The 23,258-nt window shown below is 42.0% G+C and overlaps 1 protein-coding gene across 12 annotated transcripts in view; it reads right to left on the bottom strand.

The window, feature by feature from the left end:
* Positions 1-13,261: 13,261 nt before the first annotated feature.
* The window catches only part of TNRC6B (trinucleotide repeat containing adaptor 6B), a 218,476-nt gene continuing 208,479 nt past the window's right edge, over positions 13,262-23,258 (bottom strand). For 9 of the 12 annotated variants that reach the window (XM_019734462.2, XM_019734464.2, XM_074326434.1 and 6 more), the window contains 7 exons: positions 22,841-23,017; positions 21,380-21,526; positions 21,023-21,118; positions 18,448-18,672; positions 17,948-18,018; positions 15,136-15,275; positions 13,262-14,217 (listed from right to left, as the gene is read on the bottom strand). In XM_019734462.2, the coding sequence (XP_019590021.2) occupies positions 13,830-14,217; positions 15,136-15,275; positions 17,948-18,018; positions 18,448-18,672; positions 21,023-21,118; positions 21,380-21,526; positions 22,841-23,017 (1,244 nt within the window). In that variant the 3' untranslated portion in view covers positions 13,262-13,829. The remainder of the gene's footprint in view (positions 14,218-15,135; positions 15,276-17,947; positions 18,019-18,447; positions 18,673-21,022; positions 21,119-21,379; positions 21,527-22,840; positions 23,018-23,258) is intronic. The other 3 variants (XM_074326433.1, XM_074326437.1, XM_019734463.2) reach the window with 2 other exon arrangements.

The following is a 23,258-nucleotide window of genomic DNA, read 5'->3' as shown; positions in this document are numbered from 1 at the left end:
CTCCATGTGTTAGTCGGCACAGGACACTGCTGGACAACGTCAATGTCTCGTTGCTGGTTGGTTACAGTAGATTTCCAGGAGCCCTTCTGTGCCCCGTAGTGACTTTTTTCCTCGCAATGCTGCTTTTGGATGCTGGTGGAACATAGAAAACAGGGTTTCTCCAAAGTGGGGATTTTGTCACATGTAGGTATCAAGAAAACAGGAGAAGAGGACTTATGGTATTAGTAGCCCTATTATTGAAATTATGGGCTATAAAATTTAAACCAGATTAGGAAATGAGAAAAAGGAGCAGGCTGACGAGGTCACAACACAGCCAAAGAGAAGTGGGAACCAGTTGGGGGGACAGGAGGTTAAAGTCAACAACGCTGAAATGAGTGATTCTGGAGGGGGGCAATTTGGGGTGAGTATGGGGTATGTGGCTGGGGTGGCCTGGAGGAAGCAGGGCCGAAGCCTGGCCGTTAGCATGGATTTTCCATGTGCACTCAGGTCACCTAAGGTGGTGGTGGGGCACGCCCAGAGGAAGGTTAAGTCAGATGCTAACATCTTAACGACCACCTTTAATTCTATAAAACATCCCCTTTTAGCCATTTATGCATTTTTAAAATCTCCAAAAGTTAAAGTCTTTGGTGATAAAGGTCTTCATATTTTTTGCAATGATCTCTATTCCTTAAAAATAGCACTTGTAATAGACAAACACTCCAGATTGTTTTTGAAGAGTCCACCTCTTCTCACTTCAGATTTCCCAGTGTTTATGACAAAAAAAACTGGATGGTAGATGGCCTGTCACTTAGTACTACAGACTTGCTGATGACCCTTTTCTCCGAAATCCAGGTATCTTGCAGCAGAGGCATTTTGGCATGGTAACTTCTGAATTCTATGTGGGTTCCTATTATAGTTTCACCAGCGACGGAGGCAAGTTTAATTAAATGAGTGAACCTATGGCATGCTTAGAGCAGTGCCCGGCTTACAGTAAACACGCAATCAGTGCTACCTATTATTAGCTAATTACATTATTTTGAGCCGCAGTTTCCTCATGAATCAGGTTGCTGCTATCTATCCCCACCGCACTGAGAATTAAGTCAGACACAGCAGTACCTGGGCGTTAAAAGATACTCGTTTCGTTCCCTTCCTCCTCTTTGCCATCCTAGAGATGTTTCCTGATCATGTCTCAACACGTCTCTGTTCCAGCAGCTAACAATAAATGAGAAGCTTTTGAGGAAAACCTCATCTTTAGGGTAAGGTGGGGAGCACTAAGTGAACGGACGGAACTGACTGGCTGGTTCTCTGCCCAGGGCGCAGCAGAACCCTAGGCAGGCATCTTCTCTACGCCAGAGCTCTCACCCCAAGTGCAAATCAGGATTACACAAGACAGCACATGGCAGGAGAACATCCATTTCTTGTAGAAAATTTGAACTCTGCACTGTGGCAGGCAGCAAGACCAAGGAGCACAAACCCACCACCACCAACCAACCGGCCAACAACAAAAACATCCCAAGGCAAGACAGACCAAGTTGAGGCCCAATTCAGATGCTGAATTTTGGGACAGCTTTTAGGTGTGGAGCAAGGAAAGAGTAGAAAAAATGGAAACACTCAGCAAATAAGCAAATTAAATTGGCAAAATAAAACAGGAAACCACAATAAATGCTTAGCAGCCAAACACATTTATTAGTCTTATTTCTTTTTTTCCAGGAACCCAAAAATATTTTGTAGTTATAATGTAAGCAACTGAGTTGCACATAATACAATCATATCTTTCCAAAATAAAATAAAATAAAAAACTAAACAAAAACAAAAATAAGCTGTTTAAAAGCCCAAAAAACCCTTCAGAAAACTCTTATATATGCATCACATCATCTCTGTTTTAATGAAATGACGACGACTTAATTCCTTATTACTCAACCTGTCACAATCCAATAAAACACCACCCTTTAGTTTTTTTTGTTTTTGATTTTTTTTTTTTTGAAATCCAGCATGAGAAATACAGTACCTGCTATGGCAAAAAATACACATAAAATGCAACTTTTCAGCTTATTTGTACATTAGTAGAGTTTAACATTTTATTGTTTGTTTTTTAAGTGAACCAGTGATTTTAAGTACCACTATACTAAAAAAGTAAAATAAAATATAGAAAAGGGGGGCCCAGCCTGCCATGCAAGTGCACCTCTAAAGTGCCTAGTTTCTGTGTCCATGTAAAACGAGTAATATGAGGAGCAATTTCAACATATGGGAGTTTGATGAAACCTCTGTTTGGGGGGTGGAGGGGGAAAGACAATGCCATATCCTTCCTTTTCTCCCCTCAAACGTCCTTAAATCCCATCATCCACTTTCTCTATTGCCCACCAGAAGAGAGGAAAGAAAGCCACCAAAATAATATTGTAAAAGCTATTTCAAGTATAAGAAAAACAAAACACTTCTAGGTAACCTGCAGAGAGCATCAATATGTGCAGCTATTTAGTATGTTTACAGGTTTTGTTTCTGCTGACAGTGTTTCCGATGAGAGGATTTTTGCTGTACCTTCCTGTTACCTGTTTGTGTGCAAAGTTGGAAAGCTGCCTTTAAAAAATCCAGCCTCTTTATGATGCATTTCTCTGCACCTTGTTTAATGGGGGCAAGGAGAGAAGTGAAGGGAGGAGAGAGGAGGAAGGGAGCAACATATCACAAGTCACTAAATTGGAACTTTCTCGTTATCTCCTCCTCTGCCCCACCCCCAAGACCCCTCATTTCTCTTGTTCACCATCAGTGACCTAACTCACTGCAAAGGTTCCGTTATTCAGTTTCCTGATTTGGTAGGATGTATTTTACTCTGTAAACATAGCCCCCTAGGATTATGGAACCCAAAGCAGCATTTATATCTCCACCTAAATGGAGAAAGACAAAATAGTCCAGAAATCTCTCCTCAGGTTGCTTTTGTTATGTTTTTGGTTACTCAAAACGGGTGTGGTGGGCAGAGAATTCCAAATTGTAAGCAAATAGTGGAGCTTGAGGAACGGGTACAGCTGAACTCATGTCTGCTTTTTTCTCCCCCTCCCAGAAGGTTTTTTTTTTTTTTGTCTTTTTTTTTTTTAAACCTGTTAAAAATGTTCCTGCACCTACATCATACTGAGGTTAAGGCCAAGGGTGCAGAATCTTGTGCACGTGTCTCCGTGAGCACATTCGCGGTGCATGCACCATTTTTGATGTCTTCTGTGAAATCACTGGACACACTTTGGTCACTGGTGTGTGCAAAGGGTGGTGGTGGTGGGGGGGAGTGTCCCAGGAAAGAAGTGCAGAGATCGGTTAAGCCCTTTGGGAGGACTGTAGAGGGACATAAGAGCAAAAGAACTCATGAGGGATCAGAGGAAGGAGACTGATGGAAAAGGGGCCTCCAAACAGAAATAAAATCCCAAGGTTGACAGCGCCCAAATCAGAAGGTGGGTGGTGAAGATGTGTGCATTTATAATCAAGCTTCTTCCTCTCAAAGGAAGTCGTCATTATACAAGTTAAAACTAAAATGGGCTTCTTGACAGATATAAGGTTTGTCTTTAAGATGGGGGGAAAAAGGGTATTTATGAAGGAGCTCTTCAAAATACCCCATTCTGACCCTGCCTCATACGTGGCCAAATCTAGGAGAGCAGTAGCAGCTGACAGATCCCTACAAGCAGCATTTGTTAAACCTATTTCCCTCTACGTAATGTCAGCTTCAAGCCTCATGGAGGAACATCTGAGGGTACGCATGCCTTTTAGGGCCATTGTCTGCAAGTCTCAGATGAGTTTCTAAGTAAGAAATCAATACATTTCCAGAGCATCGCAAAGTGACAAGGCTATAAATTCTACAGCGCCAACCTGAAATGCCAGGGACTAATTCCCTTTGTGAGCTACAGAATGCTACTCAGTTACTATGTGTGTATGTGTTTGAATCAAGAAAGGTTGACTGCTCAAGGTCTCCTGTGGAAAAGAGGTTTAATTCTGGAACCCTACAGGAGATGGAGCTTCCGGAAGAGAGAAATTCAGACACTCCCCACCCAGGAACCAGAAGGTTGGAATAGATGGCATCTACTCAAAACAGGCTTTAGACACTGCCCTGCTGTCACATGTACGGAGGCAAGGGAAGGGAATCTCAGCCCACAAATGCAAGGCTACTCCCCTGACCTGTTTTGCTTTCTCTTCTTAAATATGAAAGAATAAGATTCGAAACTTCTGATGGCTTAAAAAAAATCATATTTTAGGGTTACTTTCACAGCAAAGAACAAAAATTATAAAAGTTATCCTGCTATTTACACGTTCATATTTTAAAAAGGATAACCCACCGATGTCAGAAAAGGAGAGGGGTGTTAAGGTCTACACTGCAGGGGAAATGTACCTCGAGGTATCGTTTTGTGTTAAACAGTTGAAACGTCAGGATTTTTTTTCTTTTTTTGTTGGTTTTGTTTTTTTTTGTCTAAAGGCAATCTAACAGATTGGAACCCTGATGAGGTCGTGCCTGTGCAGCCTTGCACGAGCACGAGGAGACTGCGGTCAAGTCTGTTACTCGTTACAGTACTGTGAACATCAACGCAAACCGCGGCGTGGGAACACTGGGCACAGGCAGGACGAGCTCTCGGGTAAGATACTATGTGTTGCAAAGAATGCCTAGACCACAGCAGTGCAGGTGCCACAATTCACCACAGGCAAGATCCACAAAGGAATCCTGTTCGGACAATCCTGTTTGGAGGCTGGAGGCTGTTCCATGCCAAACACCTCGCTGCTCGCTAGCTATCTACAGCTTTATAAACGCAAGGGAAGCGGAGAGGTCCTGTTTAGCTGAGGGGTAGTGAATGGGGAAGAGATCCTTTTTTTTTTTTTTTTTTTGCCTGACAAGCAAAAGTCCTCTTCCCCTGAGAGCAAGACAGTTTCCTTATAATTAAGTTCACTTAAAAACGAGTAAGAAGAAAGAAAAATGAAAAAGAAGTGAGGAGCTAGGAGGAGGAGGTTTTGGAAGTTGACATAAAGATTAACTGTAAGATTTGCATGAGTGAGGCATGGTTTCCTGAGCTTGAAGGGGTTCTGAATTCAGGAAAGAATGAGTCCTTGTTTCCAGAGAACACTGAAGCCTGTGGGGCCCCACTGTTGCACCGGTTTAACACTGTACGGCTAGGATGGAGAATCCTGTACCATATATTGGTGGGTAGGAACTGCAGGCCTCCCAGGATGCGCTGGGCCATCAGGCCCGCCAGCGACCCCAGGAGGACTCCCAGGTCCCTGCCTCTCTGGGGACACCTCCCTGTGCCGACCTTACCGCTTCTTGCTCTCACTCCCCGTCCCCACCAGGGTGTGGGGATACCATGGACACAGAAACCATAGAACAAAGATGCAAAGCTACTTCCTTCCCCTTTCTGCCCTCTCCTCCCCCCTTTTGCAGAATGCATAGTTACAATTCACGTTACAAAATAAAGAAGCAATGATGACCACATATGGGACCTTTTTTTTTTTTTGAAAAAAGAAAAAAATCCAACAACCTCTTCTTAAATTCAGTATCAAAATTCACATTTGCATAATAATACATTTCAAGGCCATTAGAGAGGAATGAGAGGAAGAAAGAGCGCAGCCTCTCTACTCCCTGTGTCTTCCTGAATGAAGCTGAAGGAATCTTGCGGGAGGGACTGGTTTCCTCTTTGGGGAGTTCTGAGGAATTATGGAAATGGCCCTTAGCATTCACTTGATATTTCTTTAGAAGATCAGGAGTGGGGAGAAGAGGTGGAATCGTTCAAAACAAATAAAAACAAATGAAGAGACACTGCAGGTTTCTATTAACTATTAATCGTTCTGAAGACATAAAATATGATTTTCAGATTTTTCTCTTTTCTTTCTCAAACACTTCCATCTTATCCTTTCAAAAGCTTTTTCCTTGTGTGTAATACCCTGTTCACATAAACAGCAACATGAAGTGACTTCCATTTGGGAAAATAATTGCCTTCTCAGGACAGACTCAGAGGGTGGAAACGCGCTGCCCGCCCTGCACACCGCAGAAGCTAGACAGCACTTTCTCGACATGCATGAATGTGTCACAGACATCACCATATTTCAGTTCTCCAGTGCTTACAGAAAAACAACAAATAAAACAGCTACACACACGCACACACATGTACACAAAGAAAACTAGGTAATGCAGATAGGTAAATTCAACCTGCACTCTTGGACTGACCTGGGTCTCTGTCATCTGTGCACCTTCATCCCCTCATCTCCCCTGTCCCAAGTCCCAGAACCTCTTCACACAACGCTACACTGTGCAATATTGATGCTAATGAAAACTCAGCAGCTGCCCCTGGGGACCGCCAGGAGAAACGCTGACTGCCCTAAAGACTAGGCTGACCGTCTTTCCGTCTTATCCCTACGGAGAGCTTCTGCCTAAAACAGACGGTCTCTGTACTCACAAAGGCACATTCAGAAATACTACACTTAAGTAATTAATTCCTTGGACAAAATTAAAAAGGGGGGGGGTTAGAGGTGGTGTTTTAAACACATTTATTCTAACTTATCCCAAAATTTCTAGCAAGAAGTGTATGCTGAATGCATCACTTGGTGAAAAACTATACTACCTTTAAAAGGTATGTAACTTTTTAAAGGGCTCCAAAGGTTTTTGCTTGGTTTTGTATAAACACCCCCCTTTTTTATTTTTGGCGAACACATGTAGGACATGCTGTCTTCTTCTCCAGAACTCTGCTGTAAGGCCGGTCCTGCAGTAAGGCTGCTCCAGCGCACCTCCGGTCACTGTGACAACCCAGCCCTCTGAGAACTGTGCACACCTTTCCGTAGCCAAGGAGAAGGAATGCCCGATTCAATAAGAGGCCCAGGAAAGCGGGGGAGGAGATGGGAAAGAAAAGCGCTTCAGTTCACAACTCTGCTGCGCTACTGTAAGCTACCCTCACCACTTTTCTTTTGCTGCTCCCCATTAGCCAGAAAGAGGAATTTCATTTTTTGTAAAAACAATCCGAACTTACTAATATTGGCTCAAAATGGGTCAGTGACAATTGGGATTTTACTTCGAAAGCAATGATTTATAGCTTGAAATCGAAGCAACAAGTGCTTTAGGGAAATTTTCTTTTTAAAATTTAAACCAAAACCTTTCCTGACTTCGTCTGACCTTTCCCCTCCCATGATCAAAACAAGTACTGTCAAAATGAAGAACCAACAACTCAGAGACCCTTTCACCAGGGCACTACCATTTTTCCTGGTGTGCACAGTTTCTCGTTAAAAACAAATTTGGGTGTATAGCTAACTGAAAAGGGAGCTATTTAAATTCTGTGAGGCAAATGCTGGCAGTTTCTGTCACTTTTGCTACTTTTTTTTTGGTGGTGGTAGCAGGTTCCTACAAGAGATCGACAGTAAAAACCACTCAAATGTCAGAATACTTGGTAATTACTCCAGATCTAGTCTGAGTGACCATCTGCAGGAGGACAGCACGGACGCCCAGTCATGGGGGAGGAGCTGTTTCCTGACCAGTGTTCCCTTCACCATCCTGTAGATGCTCATGGCTCTTTTCTTTGGCAGTGTGGGTCGAGGGGAAGCGTGGGCTGGGTAGGGAGGGCCAATGTTCAATTTTTATTAAAGTATTCAGTTATGTTCATAGAGTTTTGAATTTGATAATTACTTCAAATCTAAAGACTGGGAAGCCAGCACCTCCTTTGTCAAATTTAAGGTCAAGAAAACAACATCATCATTGACAAATGGGGACCATCTTTGAAAATATACACACCTTTGGCACTGGCCATAACCCTACAGACCATATTCTAGGATGTGCACTAACTCTGGAAATATATCTAATATTCTAGGTTTTGTAATAGGCATATGGTGACTTGACAACATTATGCCTATGTGCCTGTTTCTCGACTGTGGACACCTGGTACTTGCAGAGAAGAAAGCAGAGAGGGTTGGGGTGTGGGGTGCAGCAGCAGGTTAGGACGACAGCGCCCTGTTTTCTGAATGACTGCTGAGGTCTAATGATTGACAATTCACTGTATATAAACAAGCTAGACTATTTTCATCTGCACTATCAATGCACGCAGGCTGGTTGTACACTCACAGGAGGGAAAACAACTAAAGGGTAAGATTTCTTTTTGCAGTAACACTAAGAAGTATAGTCAATGCATAGACATGAAGTATGACAAAACTTGGCAAAACACTGGAGAAGAAAACTTTTTTTTTTAACCAGCTAAAAATGTATCTCTACTCCTATTTAAAGACCTTATAGATAATTAAAAGAAAAGAAAAAAAAAAACCCAAGTCTAAGACAATAACCTACAAAGTGTTACATGTTGAATTTGAACTCTGAGGATGGGGGAGAAGGGGACTTTTTCTAAAGAAAGACTCAATTGTTCCCTAATCTTAGAGATGGCCATTAAGCCAAGTCTGCTGTAAGTATCCTGTTTACACCACAAAGGAAAGCAGGCTTGGCTTAAGCAGTTTGCTCAGCACACAGACATCTTCATTCTGTTTAAGAGTCAAGATGCCAGAATATAAAAAATAAAACTAAAAAGTACACAGCATCTGAGGTCGATATGGAATACGGCTGTTAACTGTACAAAAACTGCCCTCTCCCCCCAAAAAGGGGTGTGAGTGAATGTTTGCAACAAGTTAATAGCCTGTGAAATTTTAGGTTCTGCTAGATATATTAATAAAAGCTCTTCCAAATTCTCAGGCAGGAATTTCTTTTCCTTTCTTTTTGTTGCATATCTTACACACCACATTCAACCCACAGGAACTTGGAAGAACCAACTCTAATTTATGCTACATTCATGTCAGAAGAGGTGGGAAAGTTCTTAGAACAGGAGCCATCGTAGTAGAAAATCAAACTGTTATAAATAAATAAAACTACTTGAATGGCAGTCAGTGGATAATGCTGATGAAAGAATTGGAACCTTAACTTGCCACAGGGCTGTTAACTTCTGTGAATGTCATAAATGAAAACTATCAAGGGCTAGGGACCGAGGGATCAGAGACGCCACATCTCGGAGATCTGAACTTTTTTTAAAAAAAAAAACACCGAAAATTAGGTCATGGCACTGGATCTCAATTGCCAGTAGAGGTCGCCAGTCTGATGGAAGACATCCCTTCCTCTATGATGTGGCTACTCACGTGGTAGACAAAAGCGAAATTTGTGATGTTTGAGAGAGTTAGAGTGGCTAGTAATCAAGTGTTTAAAGAAATAAAGGGAAACTAGTAAAAACTGAAAGGCTCAAATTTACATGATCAAAATTTTTATAAAATAAGCCTGTGTAATGAGAGGTGACCAGCAAGCCTCTGCACATGTCAGAATGGGGTGGAAGGGAAGATGCTCCCACTGAGTTTTTTAAGTGTATTGAAGCCACCTAACCTCTCAGCAGACATGGCTCTTGCCAAAGAATACTATGGGGAAAAAAGAGCTTTTCTCTTCATTACATCTCACTATATTCTGTTCTTAGGTCACTGCCAACCAATAAAGCAAAGCTTCCAGCAAGTTAACAAAAATAAGGAGGTGGGGGTGTGGCGCTGGGGGGAAAGGAAAGAGACAAAGGACAAGAACAGAAAAATGCAAACCCCTTTCTACTGGCCCAACACAGAGACCTTCCAAATCACTGCAGCTGTTACAACGACACACCTGGAGAAGTCAATGCACAGTAACGGAGGGCAACCACACAAGGAAGGATCTTGGCATTCCACAATATCGAGACTTGAAAGCATACTTAACTTCCTTGATTTCTATTTCTTTGTTTTAAATTGAGCCCACTGTCTTTGGGGCCTGTCCAGAACCACTCCAATTTCCTTAACGGGCAAGTGTCTTACTGTCTGTAGAGTGACTGGACCATAGGCACGTGCACACGTGCTCCCCTGCTTATGATGTCTGGGTGTATGTACGAAGGCACTAAAGCGGTTTTAGAGAAATTGCAGGCAGCAACCCCACCCACTCTCTTTACTTGTCGAGCGGGAGTTTCTTTCCCATTGGGAAGCTTAGATGTTTAGAAGAAGCTGTGGTCATGCTTGGGAATTCTGATCCCCGGCCCCAGGAGGGAATACAAAAGGAGATTTCGAAATCACCAAAAACTGAAAGGAAACACTTTACATCTCCGGCTGAGGGATGGGGATAATTAAGCAGCAGATCTTCAAAATAGCAATTAAAATGAGCACAACAGTAGCTGGGAGCGAAAAAAGTAAAATCACTTGTTCCTTATTAAGTTTTTCTATTATTTTGTCCTTCTCCCATAACAATGGAGGTAAGACAGACATTCTTCATTAATAGAACAGTCCATAGATAGTTTTCCTCTAGTAATGTCTATATTTAAAATTTGTTCCAAAAATTATTAACCTATATTTCCTAACTCCTCTTTACATAGATTCTCAGCAATCCAACCGTACTATTTTACAGATCAGAGTTACTTTTTCTTTCTTAAGCTGTTGTTTCTTTCTTCCTTTCTTTTGTTGCTAGGGCTAAGGGACAGGGAGAAGGGTTCCTTTAAAAAAAATTAAAATTATTAGGGGAGATTTCAGTTCAGTCTTAAATGGAAAGGAACAAAGTGATGGCATTCCCATTTATATACACCAAACACTCCCCCATTACGCACAATTTCCAATGAATCCATGTTAGAGCGCTTATAAAGCTTAATCCTTCTCCCATATTTTTTAAGATAATGAATTTACCTGTTGCTGCTAAATTGGTAATTTTTAAAAAATATTTCTACATGTTTTAATATGTGTGATCCCCCGTTGACAATAACGTTTGGAGACTTTTCTTTTTACATGTTTTTAAGTAAAAATTGTTTAAACTTTTTGAAGTTTCAGGAACTTGTAAAAGTTTATTAACAGGAAAGAAACAGCCATCTATCTAGGATAAGATACGGTTAAATAAACCATCTTCAGAAAACTGGCTTCCTACCCTAGAATTCCTGAGAATGCTTGCAAATTTTAAAGCAGGAAAATAAATGTTAAAAACAAAAACAAAAACACTGTTAAATGCTCCCAGAGTTAGTCTTCATCTAAAATATACATTTATATGTGCATATATATACATATATATGCGCACTTTTTGGTCTTTTTTTTAAAGTTTTTTTCCCTTTAAGCTTATGATGGAAGAACATTTTAGCTTCTCATGTTTATTTTTACATATTTCAAATCCCTCATTATGTCTTGTAAACAAGAGGGGCTCTAGCACCCGGCTTTCACCGTAGTATCGTAAGGATCTCAACTAACCCATAGTGCAGGTCAAGGAACCAATAGGCAGGGGGAGTGGAGGGTGGTGCAGGGCATGGCAGGAAACCAAGTGCGGCAGTGGACAGGATTACCACTGGCTCGTGGGAGCCTTGGAACGTGCTCCTGGCCCAGGGACACTAAGATCTAGCCTTCCGTAGATGTCTGAACACAGCTGTTCTTCACCTGGAGGTCACCCCATTGACAGGGTTTTGCTCCACACAGAGAGCAGTCAGTGGGGGCTGGGAGGAGATACTGCGTACATGGGCAAAGGTGGAAGGGGCGTGGTGGTGATGAAAGTCGGAGAGCAGGAGGAGGGCACAATTTTCTACAAGGCATCCAATGGGACCACACCAATGGTGGAAACTCAAGTTTGACCACCTACCCACGAAGGGTTCATAAAGACTTGTATGAGCAAATGCTCACTTGAATTATGCATGTCAATCTCTTTTGAGGCTAGGTTTATAATCAACAGGGTAAGCCGAGAGGACTACAGAATTCCCCATTCTTTGTCTCACAAAACCACTTAAATGCAAATAATTCGTTTTTGCCTTTTCCTATACACACCCACCCACCCACCTACACACAGACACAAGCTCAAAGTCAAATACATTAGGCATTGTTGTATCCTTCACTGAAGATGCTAAAGAAAGAAAAAACTCCTTTGTCCTCACTAGCAGCAAGTTACGGAGGACAGTAGAGGTCTGCTCCCACCAAGGGATGGAATGGGCAGGTATTTGCTGGTACAGAATGTCGGCACTTTATGTTAAACAGTATAATGCAGATTGGGATGTCCACACAAGTGCTAGCATGTTACCGGCATACATCCCCCTCCCCCCACCCCACCAGCCATCTGCTCTGTATAAAGGGGTACCCCTTCAGGGCTGCTATAACTCTCTTCACAAAAAGCAGTTTGATACATTTTGATTCCAACATAAGTACATACATGTTGGTAATAACTGGATTAAAAGTTGCCCCCTATTCGGCCCAGAGTACTACTACATTGATGCTTAAAAAAAAAAAAGTCTTTAAATACCAAAAAAAGCAACATTACAAGGAAAAAAAACAAAAAAGAGGTCAAAACCAAAAAAAGAAAAAAAAAAGGTGCAATACTTAAAAATTAAAAGTCTTTGCTAAGTTATACCTGCCTAAGCAAAACCACATACACAGGAAATACACAACACAGAGGAACAAAAGGAAACGCCTGAAGTACACACTGGTTTAAGAACATTCGTTAAGTAAACGTTTCTGTCAGTGATGTGATGGCCTGGCAGTAACACGCCGAGGCCTGGCACAGGTAACGCTCAGCAAGGAGGGAGCAGAGGGGGAGGAGCTGCGATGCTTTAGGAGGCTGCTCACAACCTGTTTTCATCAAATGAAAAGGAGAACCAATAGAAACATTGCATTCAGCATTACCTGACTTTCTGATGAATTTCTCATTCCTGATTACACATGAAAGGAGGGAACAGAGTTTTTCTGCTTTTGAGACGTCACATAATTAACAACTATCTCATCTGTTCCCGTTCAAAGTAACGAAAAGTCCTGCCTAAAACTTAACAGATATTCAGATGTGCCTAGTGGCCACTTATTTAAAAACAAAAAAACAAATAAATAAACACAGTTGCTCCAAGAGGTACCTCCTGCTCTCCTAATTTTTTGGACTTGGCAGTGCTCCACTCTACTGCTAGGTCAAAAGAAAAGCTAGAAAAAACTTGCACTCAGACTAATTTGCAGATGTAAAGGAACTCCCTGCTCTCATCATTAAAAAGCACTCTGTTCATCTTCGTGCAGCCCAACGGAGCTGCTCTAGCAGCAGTGGCTCCCCGTGCTTGCGTGTTCTTAGTTAAAAAACAATAATAAAAATAAAAAGCAGATGGCCGGCCAGCCAGCCTGTGGACTGTCAGCAATGCAGCTTTCTGAGAAATCGGGGTCAGGGAGGAGGACACAGGCATACACACACAGAGACAGAGAGAAGGATGCACGCGAATGCACATGAACACACGTGCACACACATACCAGAACGAGCATGCCTGGGCAGTTACATGTGCCAGAACACACTGGTATTTATCAACCAGCCAATCACAAATTTTTTCCTTTTTTTTTTTTTTTAGGTTTTTTGTGTTTTTGTTTTTAAAGTGAGGCTCCGTCAAGTCTTCCCTCCCCCCACCCCAACAATTCTTTTGAATTCCCCTCCCTCCCAAACATGGTAGACCTAAGGACGGAAACACACCCAGTGCAAACAAAGTTAAAAAGCTATTTTTTTCAGTATATATGTTTCTTAGCAACAACTTCCATATAACATGAAAAAAGTGAAAAACTAGAAACTAATTTTTTTAATTTTTTTGTGTTTAAATTTAAATGGTATGTGTACTTGCTTCACATTGTCTTTCTAGGTTGGCGTTCATGATTCAAGTATTTCAAGAGTGATATGTTCTCTTTTTGGATTCATATTCCAAACGAAAAAACTGAAGTTATAAGGGAGGCAACTATGTGCTCAGACAGTCTGTCAATGACCCACCTTTTTTTCTCTCTCCGTTTTCTTTTTTCCTTTTAAAAATGTATTTATTGCAAGTTGAAAAAAAAAACGAAAAGGTCAAGTTAGTGCTGCTGCTGTTCCAAAAAAGGTCACGAGGTCAGAGTTGAAAGTTCTAAGTTCAGATTGAATCCGACCCTCCTCCCAGAAGGTCACCAGGTAGTAAAGGAGCAGGGCTGCCCATCCTATGGGGATCTTCCACGGTTGGGACTCCCCACAAGCTAGAAGAATAGTTTGGGGGCCCCCACAACGAAGCGCCAGCAAGATCGGCCCCGCTGCTGCCGCCAGCACTGCTGCTCCATTGCCCGAGCCCTGTGGACCCACCGAAAAGATTCAGAGCAGGTCCGACGGGATCTGACTGGGTCTGGCCGGTCTCCAGCGACTGCCAACCTGCTGCGGGTGCGCTCGGGGTTGCTGCGGGTGTAGGGGGCTGAGCTTGTGCCAGAAAGCGGCTAACTTCATCATCGGTGGCAAACTCAGCCAGGATGGTAGTGTTTCCCAACACACACCTGGAAAAAAGGGGAGGGAATAGCTATGGATTTGAGGAAAACCGTAAAACACACATGGGGACTGAGTATTTCGAGTCCTTGTTATTCAAAGTGTGCTCCTTGGACTAGCAGCTTCCACCTCCCTCGGAAGCTTTTTAGAAGGCAGGATCACAGGATCAGAACCTGCATTTTACCCAGGCGGCCAGGTGACTGAAAGGTACTGATTTAAAGCCATAAGGTATCACTGAACCTCGAGACAGCCAAAGACTACTGGCGGCTGCTACAGATCGGTATCCCTTGTATGTGGAATCTGTATGGCAAGGAAAATGTCACCTGTGCTTCTCTTCATGGGAGGTAAAAGACCACACACCACACATCACGGTAACCCAGCTTCAGACACCTGGAGGTGCTGCTCTGTCTCGGGGCTGGGCTCACTGCCTGAGCTCCACCGTCACTTGCTCATTCTGTGTGTAGCTTTCTGTGTGTGCTCTTTCCTGTCCACCAGTCTGAGAGTGGCAGGGAGGGTCAAAGTCTGGTCCAGTCCCACCTACTGCAGGAAAAACCCCTGCGACCCACCAAGACCACACTATTTCATCATCACCCAGAAAGAAGCCAAAATAAGCAGCCAGTTACTGTGATGAAAAGTGACAGCACTGACCATTTCTCGTTTTCATAAATATTGGCTTTGTTTTACAGTACTAAAAATTTACTCTCACAAATTCTTCACTTGGGGAATTCTGATTATCGGCCCAGGATAGACACAGGACAATCCATGCTTAGGTAGGTTAAAAAGATCAGCCACCTCACTACCAAACAACTGCTTACATGACGATGCCTTTTCTGTGCATGTTCTCGTGTATCTGTTTAACGAAGCAGGTGCCAGAATACTCACGTGTGCATCTTCCCGCGGGGTTTAGCGAGCATAGGATGGGTACTCACATGTGCAGTGCAGTTTGGGCCTTGGCCGCCTCCTGTTTGGTGCTGTATCGGATCAGGGCGGTGCCCTGGGTTAGGTTCAGATGGAATGTCAGCAGTGGGCCATGCTGCATGCAGATGGTTCTCAAGGTTGACCCATCAATCTAAGGAGTAATGACATTCGTGAGATAAAAACTGGAGGTGAGGTGTGAAAGGAAGTCAAGTGATCTTTCTTATACATGAGAAAGAGAAGGGCTTCTCGTTGGTGAATAATAGGACCAGTACTAAATAAGATGGACAACTCAAAGCAGGGAAAGAGTACATTGAACACAGAGGTCTTAAAGGGAAATTTTAACATATTTAAAGCACTGGGCTGAGGTCTAATGTGCCCATTTTGCAAATAAAAACATTTGCATAAATACAACTCAAAACAAAAGCATATGATTCAAGCTGTGGTCCATATTCCTTAAGAGGTAAACAAGGGAACGTGTGCTGATTTGTAGAGCCTTAAAAAGCAGAAATAAGGTGGTACCCAAATAAGAGTTTAAGAAAACATGCCAAATTCTCAGCATCATTACTACCTTGGTATTCTTCCACCTCCCCAATTAACAATTGCACAGAGAGCTGAAAAGGAAGCCACCAACCAGAGAGAGAGAGCAATGCTCACCACGATTCAGAATGCCGACGGCCGAGCCAGCTCCCAGACTAGTCCGCTGTCCTCTTACTCCTACTTTGGCCACCTCAAGGGGAGACTGTTTCTACCTACTTCTCATTTCTCTGTCCTCTTCTGTCCACAGCCAACGTGACCAAAGGCAGTCGCTCACCTTAGTCAGACCTTCACCACTAAGCTGTCTGTCTAGTGATTAGGGATCACTGCCCTCACCTCTAACTTGGACAAATCTATTTATTCTCTCTGATGAATTTATTTGTATCAAGATCTGAACTAGGTTTATTTAAGCTGTCCAGGACAACATTTTCGTTCATTTCTTTGGAAAGGAGAGAGATGACTATTGGAATAGCCTTAAAAAGTTGGCAGCAGCAGTGGAAACATTCTGTGACTTTACCATGGAAACCCTGCAGGATGAAAACTGGCAGTTTCACCAAAGTTCTTCACAGAAAATGATTGGAGAAACAGCTCTTAGCATTGGTTTTTAAGTGAGAACTAACTATAGAATATAAAAGTATGTCCGTGTATGAAACTAGTGACTTTTCAGGATAGATGACCTCTAAACAAATTTTAGGTGACAAAAAGTTAAATTTATCCAGTCACCAAAGATTTGCCTTTATAACCATCTTTTAAGCTACAATTGAGATTAGTCTGCTATTAGTGAGTTTTGATTTTTAAAAATTAATCGATTCTTTCTAATACAAACATAGCTAACCCCTATATTCAATCTATACACATATACATACAGATGTACTTACTGTTTTTCATATTATAAAACAGAAGTGAACAGCTGGCTACCTCGTCTAGGCTCCTTTCAACAGTGTATCCCTTCTCTCATCCTACCCATGTTATACCCACCACACTGTGTGACTACGTAGAAACAATGAGGCAGATCTAGTTTTGAGGCGGGTTATATAAAATCTTCATACTTCAGTTAACTATTAGTTAAATAAATAACCTGGGGCTTTTTGCTGTTATTAGACACAGGGATTAAGAGCCAATCCAGACTCTTCCTCACAGTAACTATATTTAGGAAACTGCCTTTCTCAACATGTACCTGGAGATACAAGCCCTGGATATACTCCCCACAAATGGGTTCACTGGGCAAATAAACTTAGGAGAAGCTGTATTTCCCCATAGAGGATCAAAATATATGCTAGCATATTGTAGGATCTATGAAGTCTCATAGTGAAGAAACCTGCTTAATTTTCTTTAATCGAGAATATATTTCAAACATAGTAGGCTAGAGACTTGTTACTATCCCTTGGGAACCACTCTAAAGGAAGGTGCTAACTTAGTAATGTGTGTAAGAATCCATTTATGGAATTATATGCTAGACAATTCATTCTGTGTGTCAAAGGCAGGGAGGTATAACTGACCCCTTTCAATAAGGTGTGTTAAAGGCTGTGCTGTCAAGTCCAAATGAAGGTCATGGGCTCAGTTTCGATGGGTTCACTTAACCTCATTTGAAGGCTTAACATAATGCTGCTATAAATACCTGAGTTGTCAAGCAACCAAGGGGAAAGGCGGGGTGGTGTGGTGTAAAGGATGTCCCACCAAGGGGAAAAACAACCCAGAGGGCATGCTCTGATGATGGCAAATTAGTAATGCCATTTACATAGATAAGAGTAACAAACAGACAGAAAATGAAAAGTACCTATGGAGCATTTAAGCTGCAAGATCAACACATTTCTTCCTCTGCAGAGATGGATGGTTAATTATTTACGAAGTAGAAAAATGGTTTATATTGAGCCTCAAGTCTTGTTGGATAACTAACACGAAAACAGGTACCTTTTTTTTTTTTGCGTGTGGTTAAAACAGTTAAATATTTGTTTCCCATTTGGTTCTAAATTCTGATAGATCTATACAGCAAGTCATCTCTGCTAAACAGAATTCATCAGATAGTACCGCCCCACTCTCACTATTTTATAAACTACAAATGTTAACATCACCATGACAACAGACTTCCTGAAGCTGAGTGGCCCACATCCCCCATTCATCAGTAGGCTTTGAGCCTTGGGTGGGGAGACCCACCCCTGCAGGCTGGATTGCTCTGCAGTGACCAGGAAATAAATGAACTTTCCTATCTGCCCACCTCCCACTTCTCTGAGTTTCTCTCTCTTAACATAATTAAGTCCTATCTAGAAATTCACAAGACAGCGTGATTACCTGTGGAGTGAGATTGTGAAGAACCAGCCAGTAACTAGGACGAACCGAACCGCCATCACTCCAGGTAGCGGCTATAAGCACAAAACATTAGGAAGAGCAATCAAAAACTGAAGAAAGCCATGAGCGAGAAACACTGTCGCATAACCCTTTTATAAGGGTGATGCTTCTCTCCTTTTATAAATCATCTCTTTTCCATTGCACTCTGACCTTTACCTTGTCACCAAACAGACCTGGATCCCTACACCTTATTTGCAAGGCAGCATTTTCCTGCTAGTGGTCTCACTCTATAGTTTGTCATTTTTACTCCATCAGTACCTTGGGAGTTCTTGGCTCTCTCTGCCTTACACTGACTGCAATTTTCCACGTAAGAGATACTTTTTCCTCTACCAGCCAACCGTGATGTCCTCTCTTGTGAAGACTTCATCACGTCTTCACCATTTGTGTTAACACAAGACCTTTATGTTTGAACAATCATGCTCCTTTAGGCAGATCCTTCTCACCCGAGGCAAGCCGTGAGTCCTGTGTCCCCCACCCCCTGACTGATCGGGGTGCTGTGCTGCTCCAGGGAGATGACGGTTTGGGGTTGGTCAGACCAGGAGGTGGGCGGGGCAGCGGTGTAGTGTTCCTTGAGGAAATATGGTTTTTCCACATCTTGTTGGAGAGATGAGTGGGGTTGTGTCCTATGGGATCTGGGGACCATGTTGATTTGTAATCAGGGAACTTTGCTATAGGAGAAGAAAATTAAGGAAGGAATAAAGTTAGATAGGTCAGGAGTATCAACAAATACACATAAATTTTATGTATACACACGCACACATACACAAACACACATTCTAAAAATAGAAAGTGCTATTTTAAGAGCAGCAATATGAAATAATATTGTTCTTTGAACTTATTAAATATAAAATTTTCAATGACTATTACTCTGAATTGACAAATTAACACATGGGCTAAACATTTAGTAAGATAATTAATTCTCTACTGCATTCTTAGCTAAATACAACCTGAAAGGGAAGATGAATTCAAGGAAAGTATTCCCGAAGCTGTTAGTCTTACAGATACAGCAGAATGTGAAACTTAGTGGAACTAAAGTATCCTATAAATACTTATTGACTTAATGACAAGTACATGAGAAAATTAAACGTTTTTTGATCCAAAACATTAGGTACCAACATTCCAACAGATTTTAAAAACATGATCAACAAGTATTCACTAAGGGCTTAGTATGCTTTAAGGTGCTAAATCAGGACTGTGGGTAATATAAACAGTTATTCTCAAGAACTTCAAGTTCAGATAGGAAGGCAGAACAGATGAACAAAATTGGTAACCACAGGCAACATCATATATGTTCACTACATAGAGGAGAAAGACCATGTTGGGCTGTGAGCAGAGACAGGTCTTGAAGGATTTATATAAATGGATGGATGGGCTCAGAAGGACCGGAAAACATAAACCACGGTCAATCTAAACTCTCTTTGTACCAAACAGGTTTCCCCCAATTCTGGCTGAACAGCATTTCACAGGGGTAGAGAAGTAAAGGAGGCCCTCAAGGCGGGCCAGGGACTGATTACGATACTGTCAGGAGTTTCTGCAGTAGATTCACAGTGTAGTGTTTCAACTAGAGTCTAAACCTTGGGTGACAGCAAACAGACTGGAACAGAAGACAGGAGTATGAGAGATACGACTGTGACTAAACCACTTGGAGACGTCATCACTGCCTGGATCCAGAGAGCAAGGGAGAAATGAAAGGGTGAGAAAATACCAAGATTTTGCGACGCCGTGATGCGTGGCAACATCACTAAGAAAAATAGAGTTTAGTTAAAAAGGGAAGATCATTTTGGGGATGAGAAAATATATGTTCAGTTTTAGACATATCTGGGGTAACTCTTGGGTCACCTCTCAGGTGAATGTCCAATTGTAGACAAAAGATCAAATGGTTCACCTGAGATATGCGCAGTTATAGGAATAAAGAGTGAGGTAAAACTGAGGTAAGTGTCAAGGAAGAAGTTTTATAAAGGTATAATGTAGGCTGGTGGTTAGAAACATGGAATACTGGGTTGGCTCCTTCACACATTCACTCAGACCTGAGGCAAATTACATCAGCTCTTAGAATCTCAGTTTCTTCATCTACAAAATGGGGATCACATCATGACCTCCCTGTAGACTCTGGTGAAGGAAGGTAAGATAAGAATTCATGCCGAAAGCTTAGCATGCTGCCTGGTTTGCAGGAGCGTTCAAGAAATGATAGGTTCTTGTGGCACCGTTGACATGACACAGAGGTAGAAAGAAAAAGAAGACAATTTGTAAAGCCATTAACTCGCAGTGTCTCAGGAGGTAGCTAAGGATTTGTTTCACTTGTGTTTGCTTGGACAAAGAACAGAAGCCTAAATGACTTTAAATGGATTAAGGTCCAACTTTTGCAAGACAAAGGTGCCAATTACTAATGATTTGTCTACTGATCTGTAAGACATTGTGTTCAGTGAGTGACTTCAAAAGCTTTATTATATCCATTTATGTTTCCATTCCCTATTGTCTTCCAACAAAACAAAACAAAACAAAGCAAAACAAAGCAAAAAACAAAACAAAACATTAAGAATTCAACAAATGTTGATAAAATTAATCAAGGTCCTCTTTTTTTCCCTTGGCCATCTGCCCTTAACCTCTGCCTGTAAGCGGAAGGATTTTGAAAGAAAAGCAAGCTATAATTGGCTGCCTGAGGAATAACAACCTGGATTCAATTGGCTCTTCCAATCTCTTGAATCTCTGCGCAGACTAGTTAAGAGAACAGCACTGTGTCATCAGGATATAACCTCTGCCCTCTCAACACTGCCAGCTCCCTGCAATTATGCCACCATCGGCCTTGTCTTAAAGCTGGATTTGCCTCATGCCGCCTCTCTGAGACTGGAAGCTCCTCGAGGACCAGCCAACACAAGAGATGTGCCTGCATCTGTGCTGACATATGCTACCCCACTTCTGTAAAAGTATTCCTTAAGCAACAAATGCCAATTTCCCTTGTAAGAGGGAGCCTGATAGAAACGTGCTGAGCGCAGGGAAACAAACGGGTCGCACTCATACCTGAAGTGCTATGAACGTTGGTAAAGGAGTTGTCAGAGGCACTGTAGGGCCAGGCACCAGGTGAAGGCAGCGAGGTGTTGAGGGAAGAATTAGACCCTTCGGGTGACAAATGAAAAACAAGATGAACATACTGCAGATAAGGGTCAGTACAACAAGCAAAACCTTTACGTGTTTTATTTAACCTTAAACAGAAGGCAGAACAAAATAGGTCCAAAAAATAAATGTGAAAGCTATACAACCTTATTTTTTCTGATGAAACGATCATACACGAGCAAGTACAAATGAGGGCTCAGATTGACAAATTTGAAAATGCTGGATATTGAATCCACACAAAGGATTTTTCACTTGTTTATTTACCTGTGGTGTTATCCCGCAGAAGTTGGTGGTCAGTATCTACAATGGGAGATGTGGCGGTACCCCCCAGCACACTTCCTGGGGTGACATAGGGATCGGATTCAGGGTCAATGTTTTGGATACCTTTCCATGGCACTCCTGGTTGGAATTCTGAGAGAAGAACAAATATTAGACATAGGAGGTTGTTCAAACCAATGGTAAAATAAAGTTATTTTTGATAGAAGAAATAGATCTATAAAAAGTCTAAATAATCTATTTTATCTCAGATTTTCATCATAAAATTTAAAAAAAAAAGTCTGCCTGGACATACGCTCTGCCAGCAGCACCTCTGTGTTATCACAATATGTCAGCCTTCTCTATCTGTCTGTCTGTGGTCGTGAACTTGATGCCAGAGCTCATCAGTGCCTGGCCCCAGAACTTGCCCTTCCTGCTCCCAGGGAAATTCAGGCCTGAGAGCACGGAGGAGGGCAAAGTACTCTGCTGCTCATGAGAACTGTCCAGGCACCTAGGACAAGAACTGGAAAAAAAATCTAGGTTGGAGATCAGTGACTTCTCCCATTTACCTCACTAGAAATTGGCTTCGAAGCACAAAAGCGAACACAGTACAAATGACCACTGCGAAATGGAACGTCCAGGGACAACCAGCGGAACAACGGGGCTTATCATAAGGAAGCCTGGAATACGTGGAAGTGTTCCCAATTTTTTATTGGCTAATTTAAGTCATATTTAAAGCTTTGTGATAGTAATATTTTCCTAATCATGACTAGGAAAAGCGTATGTATTATAAATGAACAACAGGCATTCTACAAGCCTACTTAAATAGAATGAAATTCTACATATTCATGTCACAAATATACCTGTCTAGAGAGAGGTTTAGAACAATGCACAGCCGATTTTTTATTTTTATTTTTGCTTTACTAAATTTAATTTTTTTTCTACAATGAAGATAGATTAGTTGTATCAAAATAAAAAGAGATAAAAAAGTAACAGAGTCTCACTGCACTTACTACTGCAAACCTGGAACCTAACTGATAATAAATACTTGCTTATTAAATAAACAGATCAATTCAATGGACATTTCAGAAGAACCCACGTTACACGGCATCCTGTGCACAGATGAATGCTGGGGGCCAGCTGCAACATCACCTTCTTTTATCCCCCGATTCCACTCCTCTAACTTCCTTCAGCTTATCTTTCTTCCTTCCTGTACTTACTACACAGTAACTTACCTGGAAGGTGACCAGTGTCCACACCTTATCTTCCTGTCTGAACTCTATAGAGCAGAGACCCTATCTAATGAAAATCGTCTATTTTCCCATAGCCAACGCATGCCTTGCTTTTATCAGATAATAATTACTGACGGAAAAAAATGAAAGTGTGTGGCAAAAGCAGTCTGTTTCAGAACCTGAAATTAACAATGAAAAACCGAATGCTATCCCAGAAAAACTACTTCCTGGACTATACCTGGAGGCCAACTGGCATTGCTGGATTTACTTCCGATTTTATTTGTTGGTGGAGATTTGGCAGGTAACCAGCTATCACCAGCAGGACCCGTATGGCCACCCAGTGTGTCACCTGGGATGATATCAAACTGGTTGTATGGTGACCCTCCTCGGGTCTTACCAGGGGCCACTATAGCGCCTGAGGAAAGAGAGAGGAAATTAATTCAATCTGGAACTTGTCAATCTTTTATCCAGAGAAAGTCAAATACAGTGTTGTGACGCTTACGCAGTAAAACGAGCGCTAGAATGAGAGGTCACACTCCAGACCCACATACAGCTGACACGCAGGATGACCAGGAACAACTCATCTCACCTTGCTGAGCTTCTCAGGGTCTCCCTTACACACAAAGCACTGTCTTCATTCTTGAATGTTCCTTTCC

Source organism: Rhinolophus sinicus, linkage group LG02, assembly GCF_036562045.2.
Source record: "Rhinolophus sinicus isolate RSC01 linkage group LG02, ASM3656204v1, whole genome shotgun sequence".
NCBI classification, from domain to species: Eukaryota; Metazoa; Chordata; class Mammalia; order Chiroptera; family Rhinolophidae; genus Rhinolophus; species Rhinolophus sinicus.
The sequence above is the reverse complement of the archived record's forward strand: the minus strand, read 5'-3'. Positions and strand labels throughout refer to the sequence as shown.